The following is a 22,655-nucleotide window of genomic DNA, read 5'->3' on the forward strand; positions in this document are numbered from 1 at the left end:
TATATGAACTGCTAAACACCTCAGCCCCTAAAAAATCAAATTGGAAACTAAAGAGTTCTGAGATGTGAAAGCAATTCAGAATAGAGATGCAAATAAGATTGTGAGGCCCTGGGCATTTGGAGAAGAGTTGTCCTGTAAAGCCGTGGGGAGAAGCATATAACAACATTGCAGCCCAAATGGTAGGGGTTCATTCCCTCATATCTATGCAAAGAACTTCTCTCTGCCCCCTTTTCCGACATCAGCATATTAATTTGTCCTGCCAGGTTAAGTAGTCTTTTACAGTTCTCAAAACTGAACTTGTAAATGTGTCATTGACCGTGGAGGTGGTGGCTCTGTACTGGTCTTGCTGAAAGTTCGTGCCTGTGCATGTCCAGGTGGGAAAAATGATCTGGGCTGTCCAAGAGGCCCAGCTGGGTTCAGTGCCAGGTTAGGGGCGGCACATCTGTTTGGCACATTCCACATCAAGCCTAACAGGTGGATTGTGCAAATCACAAGCGAACGCCCAATGTATCAAATGAGGTCTGGTCCCTGGTTGATGACGTATTGTCAGTTTGGGTAGTCTGTCTTTTCTTATCTTGTTTTTAATAAGAAATGTGAGCAGTTGCTGTATGTTATTAGTAAACCAATTTTGAAATAAATTTCTTGTGAGTTTGCTTTCAAGCTCCTGGACATGTTTAATGAAGAATATCCGGAGATTGCAGCGTAAGCTATTATAAAGGACTGTTACCATTTGCAACCACTTATCTGTGCGAAACAGGATTCTCTTGGTGTGGCACAAACAAAATAAAGACATAAATGTAAAAATACAGTCGGAATAAGACTGTAACTGACTTCTATAAATTCTGTTTTCAAGTGTTTGTGTATAACAAAACAGCCTCATGTTCCCTGGGAGGGATTTAATAAGTAAATAATATCAATTGGAATGAAAAATAATTTTATTTTGATTAAAAACAATTTTGATGGTTTCATACATTAGTTTTCACTTGAAAAGCAGAGTCTAATACTTCAAAAGTGACAGCCATTGACTCACGGTTGACTCGGGCAACTGTTTTTTAATATCTGAAAGGACACACACAGGTTTAACCGTCCGCAGAATGGTCAAAACTTCTGAGTAAATTAGTTGACACATACACTTGTAAGATTCTCAGGTAATTTTGTTATAAAGATAAAAAGTTACAACCTATTTTTACCCTCCTCTCTCTTCCCATCTCTGGGGCTCAGATTATGTGGGAAGAAGCTGTGGGACAATACAAATACCAAGCATCCTTTTCTGTGGGAAATGACCTGGGTGCAATGGTAGCCGCCAAGTCCACTACCAGGCACTCCTCCAAGAAGTCTCAGAACAAATTAAGACACTCAAATCACAGCTGATTAAATCAATTTAAAATCTGTATCAGGATGCAAGGGAAAGAGATGGGATGAGCTGCCATACTTAGTGTGATATTGTGATGTGGTCTTCATCCCTGCTTCTGGCGCAGAGCTCCTAAAACCCTTGGAATTTCCTAAGTGATAGGAGCCATAAAGGTGTCTCTTGCTATGTTAGTCAGGTGACTTTTGAACATACCTCAGGATGGGGACCAGTTGCCTGAAGGGCCAACCAAGGGATTAGAGAGTTGGCATTTTCAGTCCCACCGCCCTGACCTCAGAGAGAGGCTAGAGGTTGAATCAGTCGCCAGTGGCCTGTGATTTAATCAGTCACGCCTATGAAATGAAGCCTTCATAAAAATCCAAAAAGGACAGGGTTCAGAGAGCTCCCAGGTTGGTGAGCACTTTTAGGGAGAGTGGAATGCTCAGGGAGAGGGCATGAAAGCTCTTTGCCTTTCCCCATACTTTGCACTGTGCATCTCTCCCATCTGGCTGTTCCTGAGTTATGTCCTTTTAAAATAAACCAGTAATCTAATAAACAAAATGTTTCTTTGAGTTCTGTGAGCTGCTCTAGCAAATTAATGGAACCCAAGGAGGGGTTCGTTGGAACCTCCCATCTATAGCCTGTTGGTCAGGAGCACAGGTAACAACCTGGACTCGCAGTTGGCGTGTGAAGTGGGGAGTCCTCAACCTGTGGAATTTGATGCTATCTCCAGGTAGAGAGTGTCAGAACTGAGCTGAATTGTAGGACACCCAGTTGGTATCCAAGAACCTGTGTTTTCATGTAGGGAAAACCCCACCTCCACATGAATTGGAATTGGTGCCAGAATCCTACTTGGGATATGGTCCAGGAATGTGAAGGACCGCACTACCTGAGTCTTGGGTTATGCAGTATTTACATGTCCAGCCTTTCTGCCACAGCCACCTTCCCTGTTGATGATATGGTTACAAGTCAGTCTTGAGGTTGTAGAAGGGAAGCCCAATTAGATAGAAGGTGTCTGCCAATGACACACAACCTGCTTTATCAGAGACACAGGGGCAAGTCCCTCAGGCTCCCTCTGTAGCTTACCCCCTCACCTGATGAGCAGCTATGGAATTGTATTTCTTGGGCAGAGAACACATAGGGCCAGAATGGGTGTCACCAATGGGCAGTCAGTGTACCATCTAATGAATATTGAGTGCCTAGGGGTTATTTAGTGTGTCATGAATATTAGAAGCTTCTTTAGTCTTTCCATCCCTTTCTATGCTCAGCTTGATCTAGGTCTAACACATCCATTTAACTAACTTCTTTTTTTTTTTTAATTTTTATTTTATTTATTTATTTTTGGCTACATTGGGTCTTCGTTGCTGCACGCAGGCTTTCTCTAGTTGCGGCGAGCGGAGGCTACTGTTCATTGCAGCGCGCAGGCTTCTCGTTGCAGTGGCTTCTCTTGTCGCGGAGCATGGGCTCTAGGCACGCAGGCTTCGGTAGTTGTGGCACATGGGCTCAGTAGTGGTGGCTCGCAGGCTCAGTAGTTGTGGCACACAGGCTCAGTAGTTGTGGCTCGTGGGCTCTAGCGCACAGGCTCAGCAGTTGTGGCCCACAGGGCTTAGTTGCTCTGCAGCACGTGGGATCTTTCTGGACCAGGGATGGAACCTGTGTCCCCTGCATTGTCAGGCAGATTCTTATCCACTGCACCACCAGAGAAGCCTCTAACTTACTTTTTAATACTTCACATCTCATGAACTCTGCCTCATCGTCTAAATCTTGCGCATTTCACTTGTGTCTGACAAGCCACTACATATTCATTATCTACGCTTAACACAGCTTATAAGTTTCATCTAGCCCATTTGTTTTTCTTCTATAGCATTAATCAGCATTACTCGAATATTCTCAAGTAATAACAGCAACACCTTCTACAAAATATCTTAGACGAGCTTCCCCTACACTGGTCCGCCTCTCTGATTCCATTCTAGCCAGCCTCCCAGTCCTTGAGGTCTTCGCCATCCTTCCTCCTTCAAGGACCCAATCAAGATACTCACCCGGGCTTCCCTGGTGGTGCAGTGGTTGAGAGTCCGCCTGCCGATGCAGGGGACGCAGGTTCGTGCCCCGGTCCGGGAAGATCCCACATGCCGCGGAGCGGCTGGGCCCGTGAGCCATGGCCACTGAGCCTGTGCGTCTGGAGCCTGTGCTCCGCAACGGGAGAGGCCACAACAGTGAGAGGCCCACGTACAGCAAAACAAAAATAAAATAAAAGATACTCACCCACGTGTGCTCCTGCATCTTTCCCCGTCTCCACTACAATCTCCTCTTTACTCAACATTCCTTTGTAATTTCACTGCCCATATCTTCATTTCCAAGGCTGAATGAAGCCCTGTTACGTGATCCTGATCTAACTTGTCCAGGACCTGGCCTTTCCAGTTATTTCCCACCCACCATAGTCAATTTCTCCCTTCTTGCTGGCTCCTTCCCTGATGCCCACACAGACGTTTGGATCTCCTTATCTTAAAGACCAACCACCTCTCTGCTTCCATTATACACTCAAGCTACCACCCCAATGCTCTAATTCATCCACAACCTTCTTTACCGACTGCTCTCTACACAGTCCCTCAACTTCTTAACCACTTGTAACTCGGCTTCCACCCCTAACACACTAGTATTCTCTCAAGGAAAACTGATGACTTCCTCGTTGTCAAAACTTACGGCTTTTGGTTGTGTTTCCCTTTCCACCTGTTAGTCTTTTCTGCTTCCCTGAGGTATTTGAAGCCGTGGAGCACCCTCCCCTTGACCCCTCACTCTGTTGGTTTTCCTTCTCCTCTCACCTTGTCGGCCACACCCCCTTTGCTTCCTCTTGCCCTCTGAATGCTGGCTTTCACCCAAGGGGAATTGTCGTTTTCTATTGCAGCTATAAAAGATCACCCCAAACTTAGTGACTTAAGTCAATATACATTTATCATCCTATAGCTATAGTTCTGGAGGTCAGAAATCCCTAATGAATCTCACAAACTAAAATCAGGGTGTCAGCAGGGCTGCAATCCTTCTGGAGGCTCTAAGGGAAAATCCACTTTCTTGCCTTTTCCCTTTTCTAGAGGCCTCCCACATTCCTGGGCTTGTGATCCTTCCTGTGTCTTCAAAGCCAACAACGCTGGGCAGTCGGCTCACGCCAACTTGCCAACTATCCTTGCCAACCGGGACGCGGGTTCGTGCCCCGGTCCGGGAAGATCCCACATGCCGCGGAGTGGCTGGGCCCGTGAGCCATGGCCGCTGAGCCTGCGCGTCTGGAGCCTGTGCTCCACAACGGGAGAGGCCACAACAGTGAGAGGCCCGCGTACTGCAAAAAAAAAAAAAAAAAAAAAAAATCTCTTTGGTAGCACTTTACTCATTCGTCATTTGTATACTGCCTATTTCCCCTACCAAACTCCTTGGGGGCAGAAACACTTCCTCACGTGGCACATAATAGGAATTTCTTTCAACCACAAGGTTGTAAGAGTAAAAGGAGATGTTGGGGAAAGTACTTTGTAAACTGTAAAGCCATTTTCTAAGGTTTGTCGTCATTGGTGACGCAGACTGTGATCTTCTTTGGGCAGGTTATTCAAGGACCCGATTCCCTTTGATGTGAACAGGATTAATTTTCCTCATAATTCCTTTTCCTCCCTTGCCTGGTAAAGAAGCACAACATAACACCATATAAAATGTCTACCTGCTTTCCACAGATTCCTAAGGAAAAGCTTAAAAGTTATTGCTTAAAACAATGACTTTCTTGCTCATCTTCCTCACCCCCAATAACTTCATTTTTCTCCAATATTTCATTACAAACTGTTTCAAACTGAAAAGTTTTTAGGCGAATCTCCATTTATGCACCATACAGATTCTGCAATTACTGTTTTACTAAACTCCCTTTGTCAACAGCTTTCCATCTATCCATCCATCAATTCATCTCATTTATTTGATGCATTTAAAGTGAGTTGCAGACATCCCTAAGACATCCCCTAAATACTTCAGCTGCATATCATTAACTGGATCTTTTTTTATTCTTTTGAGGTAAATTTTACATACAATGAAATGCACAAATCTTAAATGTATTATTCAATGAGTTTTGACAAATGTATACTCCTCTGTAAACCAGGCCCTTTCAAGTCATACAGCTTGTGCCAGAAAGTTCCCTATGCCCTTCCCAAGTCAGTCCCTGATCCCAGTAATTCATTTTTGAAACTGTATTCTCAGATGACCTGCAGATGTGACTTTTTAACCACTGTATTTACTACCCCCCGCAAAAAAAACCCTTCATTCTGTTGCTATTTCAAAATTTCATTTATTTTAATCTTTTTTTTCAGCATTTTTGAGGTATAATTGGCAAAATTTGTATATGTTTAAGGTGTACAGTGTGATGGTTTCACATTAATCTACATTGTGAAGTGATCACCACAGTCAAGCTAATTAGCATTCATTACCTCACATAGTTACCTTTTATTTCTTTTTACCCCTCGCCCCCTCTCCCTGGCAACCACCTGTTTGTTCTCTGTATCTATGAGTCTGTTTCTGTTTCATTATGTTTGTTCATTTGTTTTGTTTTTTAAATCCCACATATAAGTGGCATTTATGCAGTATTCCACGGTGGAATACTGCAGTGGAAACCACACAGTATTTGTCTTTCTCTGTCTGACTTATTTCACTTAACATAATACCCTCTAGGTCTAAACATGTTGTCGCCAATGGCGAGAGTGCCGTCTTTTTTTTAGGCTGAGTAATATATATATGCCACATTTCCTTTATCCATTCGTCTGTTGGTGGACACTTAGGTTGCTTCTATATCTTGGCTATTATAAATAATACTGCAATGAACATAGGGGTGCATATATCTTTTCGAATTAGTGTTTTTGTTTTCTTGGGGAAAATACCCAGAAGTGGAATTGCTGGATCATATGGTAGTTCTATTTTTAATTTTTTTGAGGAATCTCCATACTGTTTTCCATAGTGGCTGCACCAATCTACATTCCCACCAACAGTGCACAAAGATTCCCTTTTCTCTACATCCTCTCCAACACTTGTTATGTGTTGTCTTTTTGATGACAGCCATTCTGATGGATGTGAGCTGGTGTCTCATTATGGTTTTGATTTGCATTTCCCTGATGATTAGTGATGTTGAGCATCTTTTCATGTGTCTGTTGGCCATCTTCATTCTGTTGCTATTAATTGCCACAAATGCAAAAATGTTTTTCTGGATTTAAAGACATAATAGTTTGCTTGGTGGCAGAAACAGGATCATTAGCTTAATGAGGAAATGCTCTAATATTTCTTCTTTGAAAACATACCTTGGATTCGGATTTAGGTAGGACCACACTGCAACCTCCCTCTTACCTTACGATGGATTTTGATTTCAAGGCCAGCCTACATTGGCTCAGTCAAAGGGGGTTTATTTCTCCAAGTCTAGTGGCCCTCAATTTAGCATTTTTTATATGAACACACTCGCAAAGAAAATGTGGAGGGTTTGTTTTTCTTTTTTCCTCTTACTTTGAGGCCTTTTTGCTGCTGTTGGAGGATTTATGTTCTTGGGCATGTCACAAGTCTCTTAGGCCTCAGTTTCCATATCTGGAAAATAACAGTTTATCTCTTGAGGTCCCATGTAAATCTGAAATCCAATACTTTTTATGGGAAGAGAAGCTGTGAAGACCTGAGAAGAAAAAATAATCTCTATGCTACATAGATCACACTTAAACAGTTCATCAATATTTTTTAGTCCAAAAATAACAAATGTCACTGTAGCTTGGTAAGTAATTCTAGCTTAAATGTTCTTGGAACAGCTGGTTTCTGTTTAAAGTTTTTTGTACTAGCAAATCATAGTTTAAATTATAACACAAAGTCCTTTCCAATGAATGACTATAAAGGGAAGCTTGCTTGACATATTCCTTTTTTTTTTCTTATCTTGTTTATACCTCTTGAGAGGTTTTTTGACAGGATTTAGGATACAATTGTCAGAAATCTGTTCTCCCCAGAGCCACCTCTGAGTCACTTCCACTATTTATGGAACAGCAACTGTGAAGAGTGGGATCATGTTTAGGCTTTTTTTTAAAAAAAAACAACACATGATAAATGTCTTTAGGAGTTTATGTAATATATCCCAGAGCCTTCAGTTTTCAGAAGAGAACAGAGTCCAGGAAGCAACTTCTTAGACCGTTGTATAGCTTGAAATCATGTTCCCAAGCCTTAAGGTCATAGATTGTCAAAGTAGTAACTTGGATAAAGTTTTAACAGCCTTTCAAGTAAAGCTGTTCGGTCTTGGAAAGTTGGGATTGTGTTTTATGTTCGGCATAAAATTTCCATCTGATCTTATTTGCTACCTTGCAAAAGGAACTTTTACTGCGGCTTACTTTTCCTTGCACATACTTCGGATTCCAGAGCCTTCATCTGGGCAGTTGTATAGCAAGGCACTCCACAGCGAAGTCTGTCTCTGTCTCTGTCCTGTAGGGATTACTCAATAAGGAGGGATGAAATTTTGGATGGGGATATGTTGCATGTTATTTCCTTTCACTGAAGAGTCTCTGTTCTCCGTTCTTCATCATCTTTTTAAGAAGACTCATAATCTAGCTCAGGCTTCTGCTTTGTTCATCCAGCTCTCATTGTGCCACCCTCCAACGAACAGGCCTCAAAAGTCTTGCACATGTTAGGTGGCCTAGCTCTCTCCGAGATTCCAGGGAGAAGGCCTGTGAGCTTTGCAGGGTGCACGTCCAGAGTGCTTTTTCCTTTGAACCCATTGGACCAGTGCTGAAATGCCAGCCTGTGAGATCATCAGCTGGGCCTTTCCTGCCCCCTCTCCACTGTCCTAAACAGGAAGCTGAAGCCAGGCTTGTGAGTGTGTCTCGGGTTGAACTCAGAGGGCCACCTTTTCTCATGTCAGAATCTCAAATCACGAAAATTAAGAATATCTAGAAAAATAGGTTTGTTTCTTTCCGAGAAGCAGAGATATTATAAAATTAAAAATATATCACCAAATATTCCTAACACAAACTCTCAGCATTCCTTAAGATCGAGCTTGATATGAAAACTTGTCAAACATGTTGATTCCATTCGTCGGGCAAAAAGTACTTGTTTTTCTCGATTAATAGCATAATGAAGACTTTGCAGTTATTAGTAAGATTATTTAAGAAGATAGATAGATATAGCTATACCAAAATAGCTTAAGAATAATATCTCTATTGATTTTTTTATTTGATGGTTTAAATTCAGTCAAGATTTTATTGAATATCATTGATTTGCTCAGAGCCATCTTATTAAGAAATAGCAAGATGAGTTGCCCTACGGCGACTAAGAAATATAGATAAGAAAATTTTATTGTGTTTAGTTTTTAAATTATCTATCATTAAATTAGCTTCACGAATTTATAAACCTAGTTGTTCCTCTTTATATATCCTAAAATCCTAGAACCACCCTGAAGTATTTTAGAAATCGGCTACTCTTTTTACCAGAGACATGTATGGTCCAACTTCTATGTCCTTTGATTACTATCTGAAAGCCCAGAATCCTTTCCATTACTGTCTCTTAGGTGAAATGGTCAGTCTCTACAATCATATTGTGATATATTGGGGGTGTCTATATATTCAAGTCACAGCATTGGGCCATATACATATATGGCCTTACTGTCAAAAAAAACCTTGCAGTTTAGTTTCATTTTCATGAAATGAATTAATTATACTGACTTTAATACTTTAATAAGCTCCCTCCCTAAAAAATTATAGGAAAATTATTTCATCTTATTTCTGTTTGACTTAAAAAGCATGCTGATAAGAGCCCAAAAGAAGTGGGAAATCAAAAGAATTACACAATAATATATTTTTTTTAAAGAGTGAAGGCCCTCCTTTTAGTCATAAAGTTGACAAACATTTCAGACACTCAACACAGAGAACATCCCTTCAGTGTCAATATTCAGAATGGATTGTTTTCCCTTTCGCCTGTTAAAAGTTATGAAATGATCCTTAAGGCCTCTCGTTTCATAAGCACCATGCAGGCAGCATCTGTGGGCAGGAAGGATGATGCCGGAGGTTAGAAATGTTCAACTGCAACATTGATTTGTGTCTGTCTCTCTCTTTCTCTCTCGCCGGCCTTTTTCCCTTTAATGAGGACTAGAATGTTTCCACATCAGTTAACTGCCTTCATAAAGCACCAGAAGGTCACACCAGCCCCAGACTGATCCTTTCCTTTGTGCCTATAATATAATTGGCTGATTGTGCCAGAGATGAGCGTGCCCCCTCCCCCAGCCCGGTCCTAGCTCCATGTTTGTAAGCCTCACTGCTGCTTTCCGAGGAGAGCAGCTCGGCTCGCTGCGCGCTTCCCGGCACAGGCAGTGCCACTGCGCAGGTTGATCAGCGAAACAGCATCCATTTTAATCTGCGGGGAGCCCCTGCCTTCCCAGGGCTTGCTCTCCGCCAGCGGATGCTCCGCGCTTTCCCTCCGCAGCTTCGCTGAGCAGTCCTGTTTGGGGTCTGCGCCCTAGGATGCACTGAGATGGTACATCAGGAGAACTGTTCGTATCAGGTAAGATTTAAAGCCTGATTGTGAGGCCGGCATCCTTTGGGAGAGGAGGCCTTCCTCTTCCAAAGCAGCAGGTTGCCTCTTTCCGGATTTTCAAGGGATTTCGCTATCCTCCACTGCTGGCCTTCATCGCATACAGTATCTGAATTGTAATTAGATTTTCTGGGGAGTAATGGGGCAGAAAACACTGCTTCTTTGGCCTTTAAAGCATATGTGAAATCCACTGAGGTGATCTGTGCTTTGCACATTCTGTATGTCTGTGCAAATGAGACGAACTGCTTTGAACTGTAATTGAATTTCAGGCGCTTTGGAGAAGGAAAATCTATCTGGAATTTCACGTAGATAACAATGAAAAATACGGTTTTTGCTCATTGCATAGGGTTGCGACTTGCTTCACATACAGTTTTTAGGATTGTCTTGAAGGAAATTATATAAATAGGAAGTAATAATTGATGATCTAAGAATTTTCAAAAATTAGCTGGCATGCACTTGACGTTTAAAGTTGCTCTTGTATGTCTCTCCAAACTTATTTTTACTAGTGTGTTGTTTTAAATGACTAGTAAGTAAGAATTAAGGTACCAACATGCATAAAAAACTCCAAATAGAAAATTTCTAGTAATACATACTCATCTGTGTGCTAATTTGCTCTCTGGAGTGTTGAAGTAAACACAGATGATTTCAGAAGACCAGTTCTAGAGCGTGACTGGACTGTGGAGGCAACATTGAAAGTATCCTCGTTGTCAACAGACAACGAGAATGTTCTCAGAGAAATTGCTCTTTGCAGCAGCAAGCATGGCTAGTCCAAGTCCTGGATAGTTAATATCAGGGTATCACTCAACTGACCGAGTTTAGAAGCTCTAAGGGACCATTTCTCTAGTCTAACAATGCCTCTTCCTTGTGTGAGGTAGGTTACCTGAGACCAGCAGGTGTTTCTCATAAGGTCAGGTTTCACAGTGGTGACTATATGCAGGCAGGAGAGTACATCTCACAAGACTCAAGGCAGTCGTTTCTCAGCTAAGTAATGTGTGCCTAGAAAGTGTATTTATCCACTTTTGCTCTGCTTAATAATTGGAATTTTGTAACTGTAGACTTGTCTTATAGTATTTTTATTTTATAGTACATTTAGGGCCATAGATCCTAAATATCAAGATGGTACTTCGTAGGAATTCTTTCCAAGAGAAAAGGGTCAGGATCTGAGGAAACAACCAAAACTTACACAGAATACAGCTTGGGAGCGTAGTGTCAACATCCAGGGAGAGCTTAACCTACTTATGGCATGGCTACAGGTGATTAAATTACTATAATAATTAAAATCATTTTTCTGCTCAGTTTTCAGAGATGCTATGTAATTTAATTTTTGAAAGGCAAGATACTGTAAGATTATTCCCTATATCTTTTCATTAGGTTGAACATGGAATCACTGGTTTTGCAAGTCAAAAATTGGTCAGATATCAGCAATTTCATCTGGAGAGGAGAGATTTTTTAGCCTACTGCTTCCAGAGGAAGACAAATTGATTTTATTTTCTATGAACTACGACATATAACAGTCATTATGTGTTCGATAGTTTTGAAGTATTTATTGCTTATTTTCACAATAAAATTACATGCATTCGGCAGATAATAATAGGCAGTAGATTCTGCATCTCCGTGGAGTTTTATAAGACTATCTTCATGTGTATGTTCTTTTGAAATGCTCTCCCTTTATTCATAACTCAGCATAAACAAAAACCTTAACCTTGAAGCCATGTCTCAATCCTACTTAGAAACCTCAGTTTTAGAACCCACTGCCACCATGTGTGTTTGGATTCAGCAAGGGCGGTTTCTCTAAGTTCTTGGCTTGATGTTGTCACGGTCACTGGTGATAGCGACAGTGATGTTTTTCAGAAACTTCCCCTTTTCTGATGAAGGCTTTATTTATTTATTTACTTATTCTTAAGGATGATAATGCAGTGGTTAAAGCAAATTCCTCAAGGTTAGCATCTTAGTAGAAGGAATTTATTTGTAGGGCTGATTTCTTTCCTCCATCAATGTGTACCAAGGTTTCTTAATGGAGGGCCCATGAAGGGGGCTTCGGAGGCCATTCCCCTCAAACTTACTTGGGCATTTTGGTGCACGTGTCTAGATATATGTTGTTATTACTCTTGTTACCATCATCAGCAGTAACGGCCTCCTAACTGGGGCTGCTTCTGCCCTTGCCCCCATTCCATAGTCTGTTTTCAACAAGGATCCAAAATGATCTTTCAAGACCTAAGTCAGAGCCTGTCACCCATCTCAAAATTCTCCTCCTCGACATAAAAGCCCATGTCCTCCCAGGGCCCCACATCACCTCACCCCTGATGCCTTTCAGAGTCCTCTCCCACGTCCCCCTCCCTCCGTCCCTTCCTCCCCTCCCCCCGTCCCTCCTCCCCTCCCCCCGTCCCTTCCTCCCCTCCCCCCATGCTGGCCTGGCCCTGCACTTGCTGCCCCTCCTGCCTGACATGTGCTTCCTCCGGTACCCTGTGTAGGGTTGCAGATTTAGCAAATGATCTGCAGTGTTTGGGGCATGTTTATATTAAAAAATTTTTCACTGTTTACGTGAAATTCAGATTCACGCGGGCATCCTATATTTGTCCTGTGGGTAACCTCCGTGGCTTTCTCTCTCACTTTCTTCAGATCTTTGCTCAAATGTCACCTTCTTGTGAAGGCCTTCTCTGGACTTACTATGTCAACTTCCAACTCCCCAGTTCTATCCCAATATTTCTATTACACTTTATTTTTATATTTGGCATTCATTACCAGCCATCAGACTTTTACTCATTTGTCTATTTTCTGTCTCCCTCTCTCCATGGAAGCTCCACGAGGGCAGGGATTTTTAGGTTTGTGTCAATCTGCTCTCCCAGTGCTAAGAACAAGCTCTCAAATAAAATGGATGGGTGTGCCTACTGTATATAAAATTGACTAAGAAGAAAGACACTGTAAACATTCTATAGCATTGTGGTTTGTTACATTTTGATGGCCATTGGGGTGACTTTCAATCCTATTCCTATTCTAACCTCCTACCATTAATCTGCCCCGGTTTCAGTGTTTGTGGGTCCGATTATCCCCTTAATTCTTGTTACTTTTCTCATCTGTGAAATGGGATTTTTCCTAGTTAACATCCTGGCATGAGAGTTGGCAGGTCCCTGCCAGAGGCCACCTTTCTGCATAAGCAAGTCAGTTACCATGAATTAAGAGCCATCTTCTCCCAATGCACATAAAGGGCTCAGTGAAGGTTATAAGCAGCCCAGGAAAACCATGTATCACTTCACTTCCCAATTATTTATTACTAATATATAGAAGTATAGCTGATTCTCATGTATTGCTTTTCCAAATAGATGACTGTTTTGAAAAAAAAGAGTTTCACTGCTTCCAAGAGCTTGAAAACCACTGCTTGAGGTGGGTGGATGCACTGTGCTTTGAACGACTTAATCCGAGGAGGGATGATCAGAGAGAAATTCTCAGGCAGAATTTTTCATGGTTGTTTTGTTTTTAAAGGTTCTCACATTGTCATCATCTTCGTGTACTTTCCTCCCTCCAAGGGTTTACATTAGCACAGAGGTTACTGAGGCATGTGTTGTCATTTTCAGTCATAGCCGTGTTAAAGGATAGAGCTATCAACCTCCATTTTCCAGTCTTGGGAGGAAGCCAGTCTCTTCAGGAAAGAGCCTTGCCCACAGCTTCAGGCCTGGCAGCCTTCGAGAGGCCAGACTCTTCTAAACGATCTCTGATAGAAAGCTTTGAAATATCATTAACTTGAAAGTACACGCTTAGGTCAAAGGGTCCATTTTGCTTAAAAACTCCCAAATATTTTCTCCTCTCTCCCTGCAGTTAATTTTGGAGATTGATGTGAATGGAAAGCCAGTGACACGCTTTTATCCCTTTCTTTCCATTGCTTAAGTTCCCTTATCACCACCCCAGATATAAACCACACCCTCACGTTCTTAGCTACCATAGGAATGGAGGAGAAAGAAAGTAAAATGGTACGTGAATGACTCTCGTCCTTTTCCTCCCTTGGGAGCATAAAGAAACTCTTCTTCAAATAAACACCTGGTCTTGAAAAAGCAGAGGAGAAATCTTTGACGCTTCCGCATTTTCTTTAGGATAAATTTCCAACCCCTTTGTATGGCAGTCAAGGCCTAACCATCATCAGAACCCTGGGCAGAAACACTCCTCCCTCCAAGCCCTATACTCCTGCCCCCAAATTGCCATCAGTCCTTTTTCTCTGCTGTGATGCCTACAAAGTCTGCCACACACACACCTGCTTCTACCTGTTGCAAGCTGATGTACTCTGAGGCTCAAATGTCACCTCCTTCAGGAAGCTTTCTCCTTCTCAGTGCATTTTGCTTTTACTTCTGTTAGAACCCATTTACAGCTAGCGACATATAAGTCTGTCTCCCCCATTAGACAACAGGCTTCTTGAGAACAAAGACCTGATTTTCATTTCCTGCCCTGCAAACAGAGTATGTGTTCAATAAATGTGTATTGGACTGAATCGCATCTTCTGCAGTTGGTGCTGTTCCGAGTCCCCAGGAAGAGGATTTTGCATCATAATACCAGAGAGAAGCTCAGATGGGGAGTTGGGGAAGCTGATCCTGGTATTCCTTATAGCTGGCTTACGAGCCTCTTGCCCAGTTGCCAGCATCCCATCTGCCGAGATGGGAGACACAGTGCAAAGAAGAAAATGAAAGAGACAGACACCCCCCCTTTCCAGGGACAATGCATTAAGAACACACCTCCATACCTACCTCTCCTTCACCAAGAGAATTTTTCCAAGGTGAACCTCATGGTCCATCCCCAAGTACTTTTTCAAAATACCTGTGGTCAGTTGAGGCAAATACTCATCCTCAAGCCACCTTTCTTAATATATTGAATTTTGCAAAGTTTTCAGAAATCTTTTTACCATATAGAGCGATAATTTTACTGGCTCCTGAAACACCAAATACCTCTTGGACAAAATGTTTCAGCCCAATTGAAGTGTCATACGCAGCACATAAAATAAAAGATGTCCTATATTGGTCTCAAATGATAAAACTAGGGGTTACATCAGTTTAAATAGTACATTAAAAATTCTTGCTGGAGAAAGTAGTAAACAGCCCTTCATGCCCAGACTCTAGTGGGTTATTTCATGGTTAACAAAAGAAAGGAAATATAGTCTGTCCCTGTTGACACCAGGGCAAGGGAGGGCTCATTTCCCAAGTCCCTCTTCCTGTGAATGAGAAAACAAGGTATCAAATTTGACTGCATTTAAGATTCCACTCAATTTAAGCCTGGTTTCATCCAGAGCAGGGAAAAAATATATTGACCTAATGGAGAGGGGAATTTCAAAGCATTTAGTGCACTGTTTGATACAGGCTTTTAAATATAAGTTCAATGAAAAATAAATAAATAAAGTTAAAGTTCAATGAAGTTATTTTTCCATCTTGTTCTATAGATTTTTATTTGATTGGGAAATTTTTTTCCCCATAGTTAAGTGCTGAAGAATTCTTTGTTTTCATTGTTTTGCCTGGTTGGGGTATAGTTGTGTTTTGCCTTGTTGAGATACAGTGTGTTTGTCTGAGGAGAGAGTAACATATCCATCACCTTAAAAATTAAGAAAATAGTTCTGGATGTAAACTCGTCTGCACTTGTTTTTAGGCTGTATATCTGAAAATCTAATGTTGTATATTTTTTACCACAAAAGGAGCACAGTGATAGGTGCCCAAATGCGGGGGGGAAATCATCTTAACAGGATTTCAGCATGGGCCGGATCTGAAATAGAAATTTAGCACAAGCACATCATTCCTATTTAAAGTAGCACTGGGGGCCTCAAACATCACGTTTTAGACATCAAGCGATTTTAAGAAATAAATGTGCATATGCATATTTTAAGCCAAAAGTCTAGTATTTTCTCTTGGAAAGGGGCTGGGGATAGAGGAGGGGAAGGAAATGGAAACATCACTATGATGTATATCAGCGCATGCATGAGTTTTGGAGAGTAGAGACCCCACCTTCGCACACACACACGCGCACACACACACACGATCGTAAACTAAGATTTCACATGCAGAAGCTCGACATCCATAGCGCCGTATTCTATTATTTATTTCTATTCTCTATACCAAGGGAAAATTGGAAATCTTGGTGTACTTAGTATTCCCCTGGGCACTATCTAGAAGCATCAGAAATTACCAAGCTTCCTGAAATAGAAAGTACTTTGACAAAATTGCTTGAATTCAGAAGAAAACAGCCATCCGAAGGCCTAGTGACAATCAGCGTAGGAGAGCCATTAAGGGGGAAAGAATGCTAAGAACACAGAAAAACATAATGAGGGCATTAATCCTGGTCTCCCTCGGAAGCCGTGCCGCCGTCATCCAAGCGACTGCAGTTGAGTCTCTTGTACTCAGGTCTTCAGCTGGGCAGAAAGCTTCATGTCTGTGGTCCTCAGTTTTTCTGATGTGGGTCAACGACTGGCACTCTGTCTCCTCCCAACACTTTCACCTCCTCCACTCCATGCTCCCAATGCCATTAGTTTAACTTTTGAAACCTACACTGAAAAGTCCATTGCAAAATTGCACGCATATGTTCGTGGTTTATCTAGCTATCGGTATACCTTAATTGAAAAGCAAAGCAAATTTAGACGAACATTGCACCGAAGAAAATAGTTTATTTGAAAAGAGGTTATAAGTCAGGTGTCAGTTTGTATAGCGCATGGAATTTGGATATTAAGGTGGAAGGAAAGGCGGTAGGATGCTGAAGGGTTAATCAGGATGAAATAGTTTCCATCAATAGGAATAGGAAAATCTTTTGACAATGCATAAGTGATTTCCCAGTAATGCGGTCGGTGTTCTCACAGTCAATAATTTCCACCAGTGACCGATAATGATCATTTAAAAGCATTAGCTCACGTGAGCAATGCACCTTGCAGTTCAGATCAGGGCTTGACAGGAAACTGAAGCTCTCTGTTCTAGTCCTTGAATTTCAGGGCAGGGGGGTGAGCAGAGGCCCTTTCAACCTCAGGGACTGTAAGTGGCTCTGTGTACATTTTCTAAGGGGAAGCATTAGTATCTGGGCCCATGTTTTGCCAGCACAGTTCATTTTAGAGAGGGCAGCAGCAGAGGAAGGAACCAGGAAGAATTCTCTGTAGGAAAGACATGAGTGACTGTTATCCCCTTGTTTGTGCGTAGCTGCTACAAAACCACCAAACGTTATGTTCAGCTCAAGCCTTTTGAGGTCGTGTTTTGTTTTGTTTTTTCCTTTCCTGCATTCATTTGGACCTCTTGGAAGTGAAATTAATTACAGCATTGATCCCAGGCATCTAAAGTCAAGATGTTGCCACCATGCCTAGAAATATGATCTAAAATAATATAATCTCTTATAATGAATGTTTTCAAGGTCTAGAGCTGTGCTTCTAAAATTTAAAGCACACTCAAAAACTCCTAGCGCTCTTTTAAAAGTGCCTTTTTTGATTCAGTAGGTCTGGGGTGAGAGCTGAGCATTTGCACTTGCAGTCCGCTCCCAGGTGATGTGGATGCTCTGGTCGGAGGACACACTTTGAGTAGCAAAGCTCTAGAAAACATCGAAGATCAGTTCACATGTCAGGAAAACAGCAGGTATTTTAAGCCGGCATAAGCCATCCAGATAGCGGTGGTACAGCTCCTTCTGGAAAGGGTCTGGACTACAAGTCTATGTGCTGAGCGCTTCTTTAGGGAGGGTGCAAAAAAAATTCATCACCACTGGGGACCAACTTTCAAGAGGACATGATTTATCACTTGTCTCTAGATAGTACTTATGAGAGAATCACTTATGCCAAGAAAAGATGTAGGGGGTAGAGGAGGGGAACGATCTTTAGTACTTTCTTAGTACTAATCCTTGCTGCTGTTATATGGCTGGAGAATTTCCATCTTTTTGAGGTTTTGAGGTGCCCTTCTCCAAAAGGTAATATATTATTAATGTATATGCATATGCATATATATGTATGTATGTGGTCAATGTATTATTGGTGTATGTAAATTAATTTGAATATGTATATACATCGTTAATAGTGAGGGTTCAGTCATTTTAACTATATATTTAAGGCCACCCTGTTAAAATTAAAGTCAAAAGGTGTTAGTAATTAGGCTTATAGTTTTATGTACTTTACTAAGTCTTGTACTCTCTAAGTTTTCATTGGGAATTCCCTGGCGGTCCAGTGGTTAGGACTCAGCGCTTTCACTGCGGTGGCCTGGGTTCAATCCCTGGTCAGGGAACTAAGATCTTGCAAGCCGCGTGGCACAGCCAAATAAATTAATAAATTTTTATAGCTGCATCCATGTTAGCTCTTGATTATAGACTGCTAAGTGGGCTAGGATGCTAACCTAGGTAAGAGACTGAAATCACTGAACTTCACGGTAGGCCCCCTTCTTCAACCTGAGCAGACCCATGTTTACCTTCTAAATGTATGTGGTTTCCACAGAAGATTTCGGTTGAAAAGCACTCATATGAACTATTAATGTTTCCTTCTGTGGACAACGTTCCAAGGACAAGGGAGCTCTCTGCTAGAGAGAAGCCCTTCCCAAAAGCAAGTGTGGCTCGGGAGATACAACTTCCGTCAAACTGTCTGACAAAGGTACAAGATATTCTCTTGGGAACTGAGGTGGAGGATGAGGGTGGGTGGAGTTAAAGGGGTGTTTGGGTATGGGTCATGGGTTGCAGGGAAAATATTTGCTTTAAGGAAGTAGGGCTACTACAGTGAGACACCTTGATGCTACAAGTCTACCATGAATTGAATTTTTTTTAATTTGTGGAGAGGGAGGGTAGACAAGTGAATGTGAGCATGTCAGCAAAGGTTCAGATGCCAAGCGCTATCCTGAACAGCACTTTTGCTTTAGAATTCTGTCCTTAACATCATTGAGGTTGGTCAGGAGTTCACACTGGAAGAAGCATTGACTGGTACATTTGCTGCTTCCTGTCTAAGCATGTCAGACTATAAGACTGTGCTGCTGAACAGATCCTTGGCCTTTGAATTCTTCTTTGGCCCATTTCTCCGGCACACAGTAACTTCTAAAAAATACTGGATATAAGTTTTAGTTTGTGGCAGTAGTAATTCGATAACGAGGAGTGTGTGTTTGTGTGTGCCCTTCTGTTTATCTGCTTCTTGCATCAAAACATCCTCCAGCTGTGGGCCTTTTCCTTCTCTGTATGTAAAGCCAGTAAACAAAACCAAAAGCCATGGGAAAAGGGTAAAGAGAGCGGCAGAAAGGAACGTCCTCTTTTGTGAAAAAGGCTGCCACTGGCTTTTAAAGAAAAGTTGATGAATCTTCTTCTCTTGCCTATATTAATAGAACAAAGCAGCGATCCTGGAACAGAAATGAATTTGGAAATGTGTTGGAAATGAATTTCATTCTTGTGCTGGGGTTTCTCCCTGAAGGTGAGACTTTTACATCTGATTTTAAGGAACGATTGGTTATGGGAAAAAGGAAAAAAAAGGCAAGCATCTGTCTTACAGGTTAACTTTTAAATTATACTGTTTGGTTTTGGCACGGAAGACCCGGCTTTTAACTCACCAGTGAAGTCTGCGAGGCTGGGCTTTGCATCTATTTTTATCCCATACACTCTACCCCTGGTTCAGTAAAAGGTTGCTGGATTCCTTACAGAACTCCTATCCACATTCAGTCCTGAAGCGGGGAGTTGGGGAGTTGAATCAGCTTTTCCTCGACTTGGGGTAGAAAAGGTGCTGGGGAGAGGAATCCAGGCAGGATCATCCAGGGTAAGGTGACGGCAGACGTGGGAAGACTGGACTCAACCAGCTGAGTGTCAGGGCAGAGTTAGTCTCGGAGAACAGCAGCTGCCCCCGTGCTGGAGCGCAGGACAGACTGGGGAGGCCAGGTGGGGCGGTGTCTCTGAGATAGAGGGGGGCAAGGTTACGTACAGCCGGACACAGACTCTTAGCCGGCTCTCCATGTCAGCATGAGCGGTAACCAGGGTCCTGGGCAACTGCACGTCAGCCTATCAGAATTCATGGGAGGTTATTTCTTAAGTGAAATTCTAAAGAGTTAAAGGATGAATTTGGACAGTGATGGAATGGATGACATCATCAGTCAAGAATCCCCATTGGACAAGGAGGGGGATTATAAAAAGGTAAGGGGGGAGAGCTCTTTTGTTTGTAAACAATCGGACCATTTTTCTAACTGGGAGAAAGATCACCCTTGAGGAGTGGCCAAATTCCACACTCAGTGGCCATTGCCACAATCTATTCAGGAAGGCTAAATGCTCAGAATCGAATGCATTAAGCTGGGAGAGTTCTTCTTTCTGTGTTTCCCAGTTTGTATTCATTAATATATTATAGCAGTAACTGGAATACACATGTTGTTTTTCTGAAGTTGAAAAACATTCTATTATGCATATAGTTTCTAGGCAGGCTTTTTATGTGAAGGAATAATTTTTTAAATTACTGACATGTTGACAGTTCACCTGCAAGAAATAATTACTAGCATGTGTAATCTATCTTTCTGAGTTTGGCTTTTTTAAACAATGAAAAATATAAAGTTTTACTAAGAGAAGTGGTTTTAAAAAAAAAACTGATACAGTATCTGCTAATTCTTTGCTTGCCTTTTCTTTTGAAAGTCAGTAAATATATTTTTGGTATGTTTTTTTATGGTAATTGTCTGGTAATAACAGCCCCAAGTAAAAATAGCTTTAGTTATATGGGTGAGGTAAGGAAATTAAAACTACAAGCATATGCTTGTCTGTCCACAGAAGGCTAAACACTATGTCCTTCCCCCTTATTATTTCCCATAAGTCAAGTGTAGGTCACAACACAGCCCAGTATGAAGAATCAGGGACCTTCCATCATGGACCTGGAAAGAAAGACCTGTTTTCCCTCAAAGGCAAATATCCTAAAACAGTAAAACTTGCTCCTAAATTTTTAATTTGATCAAATACGTCACCAACTTTTTTCCCCTAGATTGAGATAGAAGCTTCTGTCTTAATAGATCTTTATGTATAATAATGTAAAATATAGTAATTTAAATCTTACGTACATAACTGTGTGTGAGTATGAGGCCTGTTTTAAGGACATACTTTATTTCTTAGAGCAGTTCACAGTAGTTTATGTTATTTCTCCAGGAGCTGAAACTTAAATAGGTTTAAATGACCTGCCTTGTTGATCTGTGTGTTTTTTGTCCTTTTTGTCCTGTGTGTTTTGTGATCCCCAAGAAGGAAGTGAGGGCCCAAGGGGATAAGTGCTCATAGAGTCTTGAAACCCTGACACCTCTCCGATGTCCCCTCTTGCCGGAAGTGGGTGTGCAAAAGATACTTGGGACACTCAGCAATCAGAGTCGGGCACTTACCCAACCCAGTAGAACAAGTGCACAGTTCTCATATTGCCTCTATTTTCAGTTCCAAAGGACTAGTCACGGTTTTCTTTGTCACAGCGTTTCTCAGCTAGGAACGTGTAGGTCAGTTTGCACTTAGGAAAATGAAAGACATACCACTGCTAATGCAATAACAATAAAGTAATGACCACTGTAGTTTCATCCTACGTAGAAACAGAGAGCCCAGATGCCTGGAATGACCGAGCCATGGTATGCAGGCAACCTGATACAGCGTTGACTAAAGTGACAAACATGTAAGGCTCAAGTAGCTTTAAAACATCAACAACAACAAAACAGAGTTGAATTGTATAACCCGTAATCTCACTAAGGCAGTAGAACACCACATGTGACTTCAAGAGAAATAGTATCTGAGAGGTTAGTACAAAAGACCACTAGATGAAACTTTTAGATGCAGAGGATGCCCAGAGATCAGTATATATTGTTGTGGACCCTAAACATGGAAGTCGTTCTGTTATCATTTCAGCTTTTAACTATTTTTCTCAGGCAAAGTGCTTTCAAATGTATGCATATCATGATAACTACAAAGGCTTCCTTTTTAAAAAAACCACTACTGATCATTTCATTAAGAACTTCTAGTGAAACAGGGCAACATATGCTTTCTTTAAAATACAAAGGATAGAAAATAATTAGCTAATATAAAAATCACTTTTCCTAATTAGAATCTTTCTTTTCTAAGTTTTTTTTCTCTGTTTGGTTTTTGCTGTTTGGCTGACTAACTAGAAAATTAAATTAGATGCCATAAAGCAGTGGTCTGTAGGGTTTTTTCACCTTGTATTCATCAGTAAAATGTTTTTGAGCCCAAGCCTTTAATATACATATATTCTATTCATAAATTACACATATATACCACTGTAAAAATACATCTTTTATGTATAAAACATATACAGTCGTCCCTTGGTATCCACAGGGGATTGGTTCCAGGATCTCCACAGATACCAAAATCCCAGGATACTCAAGTCCCTTTCATGAAATGGCACGGTATTTGCATATAACTCACACACATCCTCCTGTACACTTTAAATCATCTTTAGATTAGTTATAGTACCTAATACAGTGTAAATGCTATGCTATGTAAATAGTTGCTGGGTACATGGCAAATTCATGTCTTGCTTTTTGGAACTTTCTGGCGTTTTCCCAAATATTTTTGATCTCTGGTTGGTTAAATCTGCAGTTGCAGAACCCAGAGACATGGAGGGCTGACTGTATACAAATAGATATTTTTAAGAATAAGATGTTTAAAACGTAAATAAAAATAAAAGTTTTAATAATTTCTTCTTTCATCTCCTGTCACTCTGAGGTCAGTTGTCCAAAACACTTGGAAAATCGGTATATCCCTGCCTGGGTACAGTAGAATTTTTTATACCAGTTGCACTGATAAATACCGCATGTATACAGGGATTATTTTACAAGGTTGT

At 41.3% G+C, this 22,655-nt stretch overlaps 1 protein-coding gene across 6 annotated transcripts in view; it reads left to right on the forward strand.

The window, feature by feature from the left end:
* Positions 1-22,655, forward strand: part of SCHIP1 (schwannomin interacting protein 1) — a 575,059-nt gene that overhangs the window by 511,608 nt on the left and 40,796 nt on the right. The window contains exon 1 of one of the 6 annotated variants that reach the window (XM_004281850.2): positions 9,583-9,874. The exons of 4 other annotated variants lie outside the window; for them this stretch is intronic. In XM_004281850.2, the coding sequence (XP_004281898.1) occupies positions 9,845-9,874 (30 nt within the window). In that variant the 5' untranslated portion in view covers positions 9,583-9,844. Of the gene's footprint in view, positions 1-9,582; positions 9,875-19,577; positions 19,985-22,655 lie in introns of those variants that run through there. One more of the 6 variants, XM_049709744.1, reaches the window with a different exon arrangement.

This window comes from Orcinus orca, chromosome 5 (genome assembly GCF_937001465.1).
Source record: "Orcinus orca chromosome 5, mOrcOrc1.1, whole genome shotgun sequence".
Classification (NCBI taxonomy): domain Eukaryota; kingdom Metazoa; phylum Chordata; class Mammalia; order Artiodactyla; family Delphinidae; genus Orcinus; species Orcinus orca.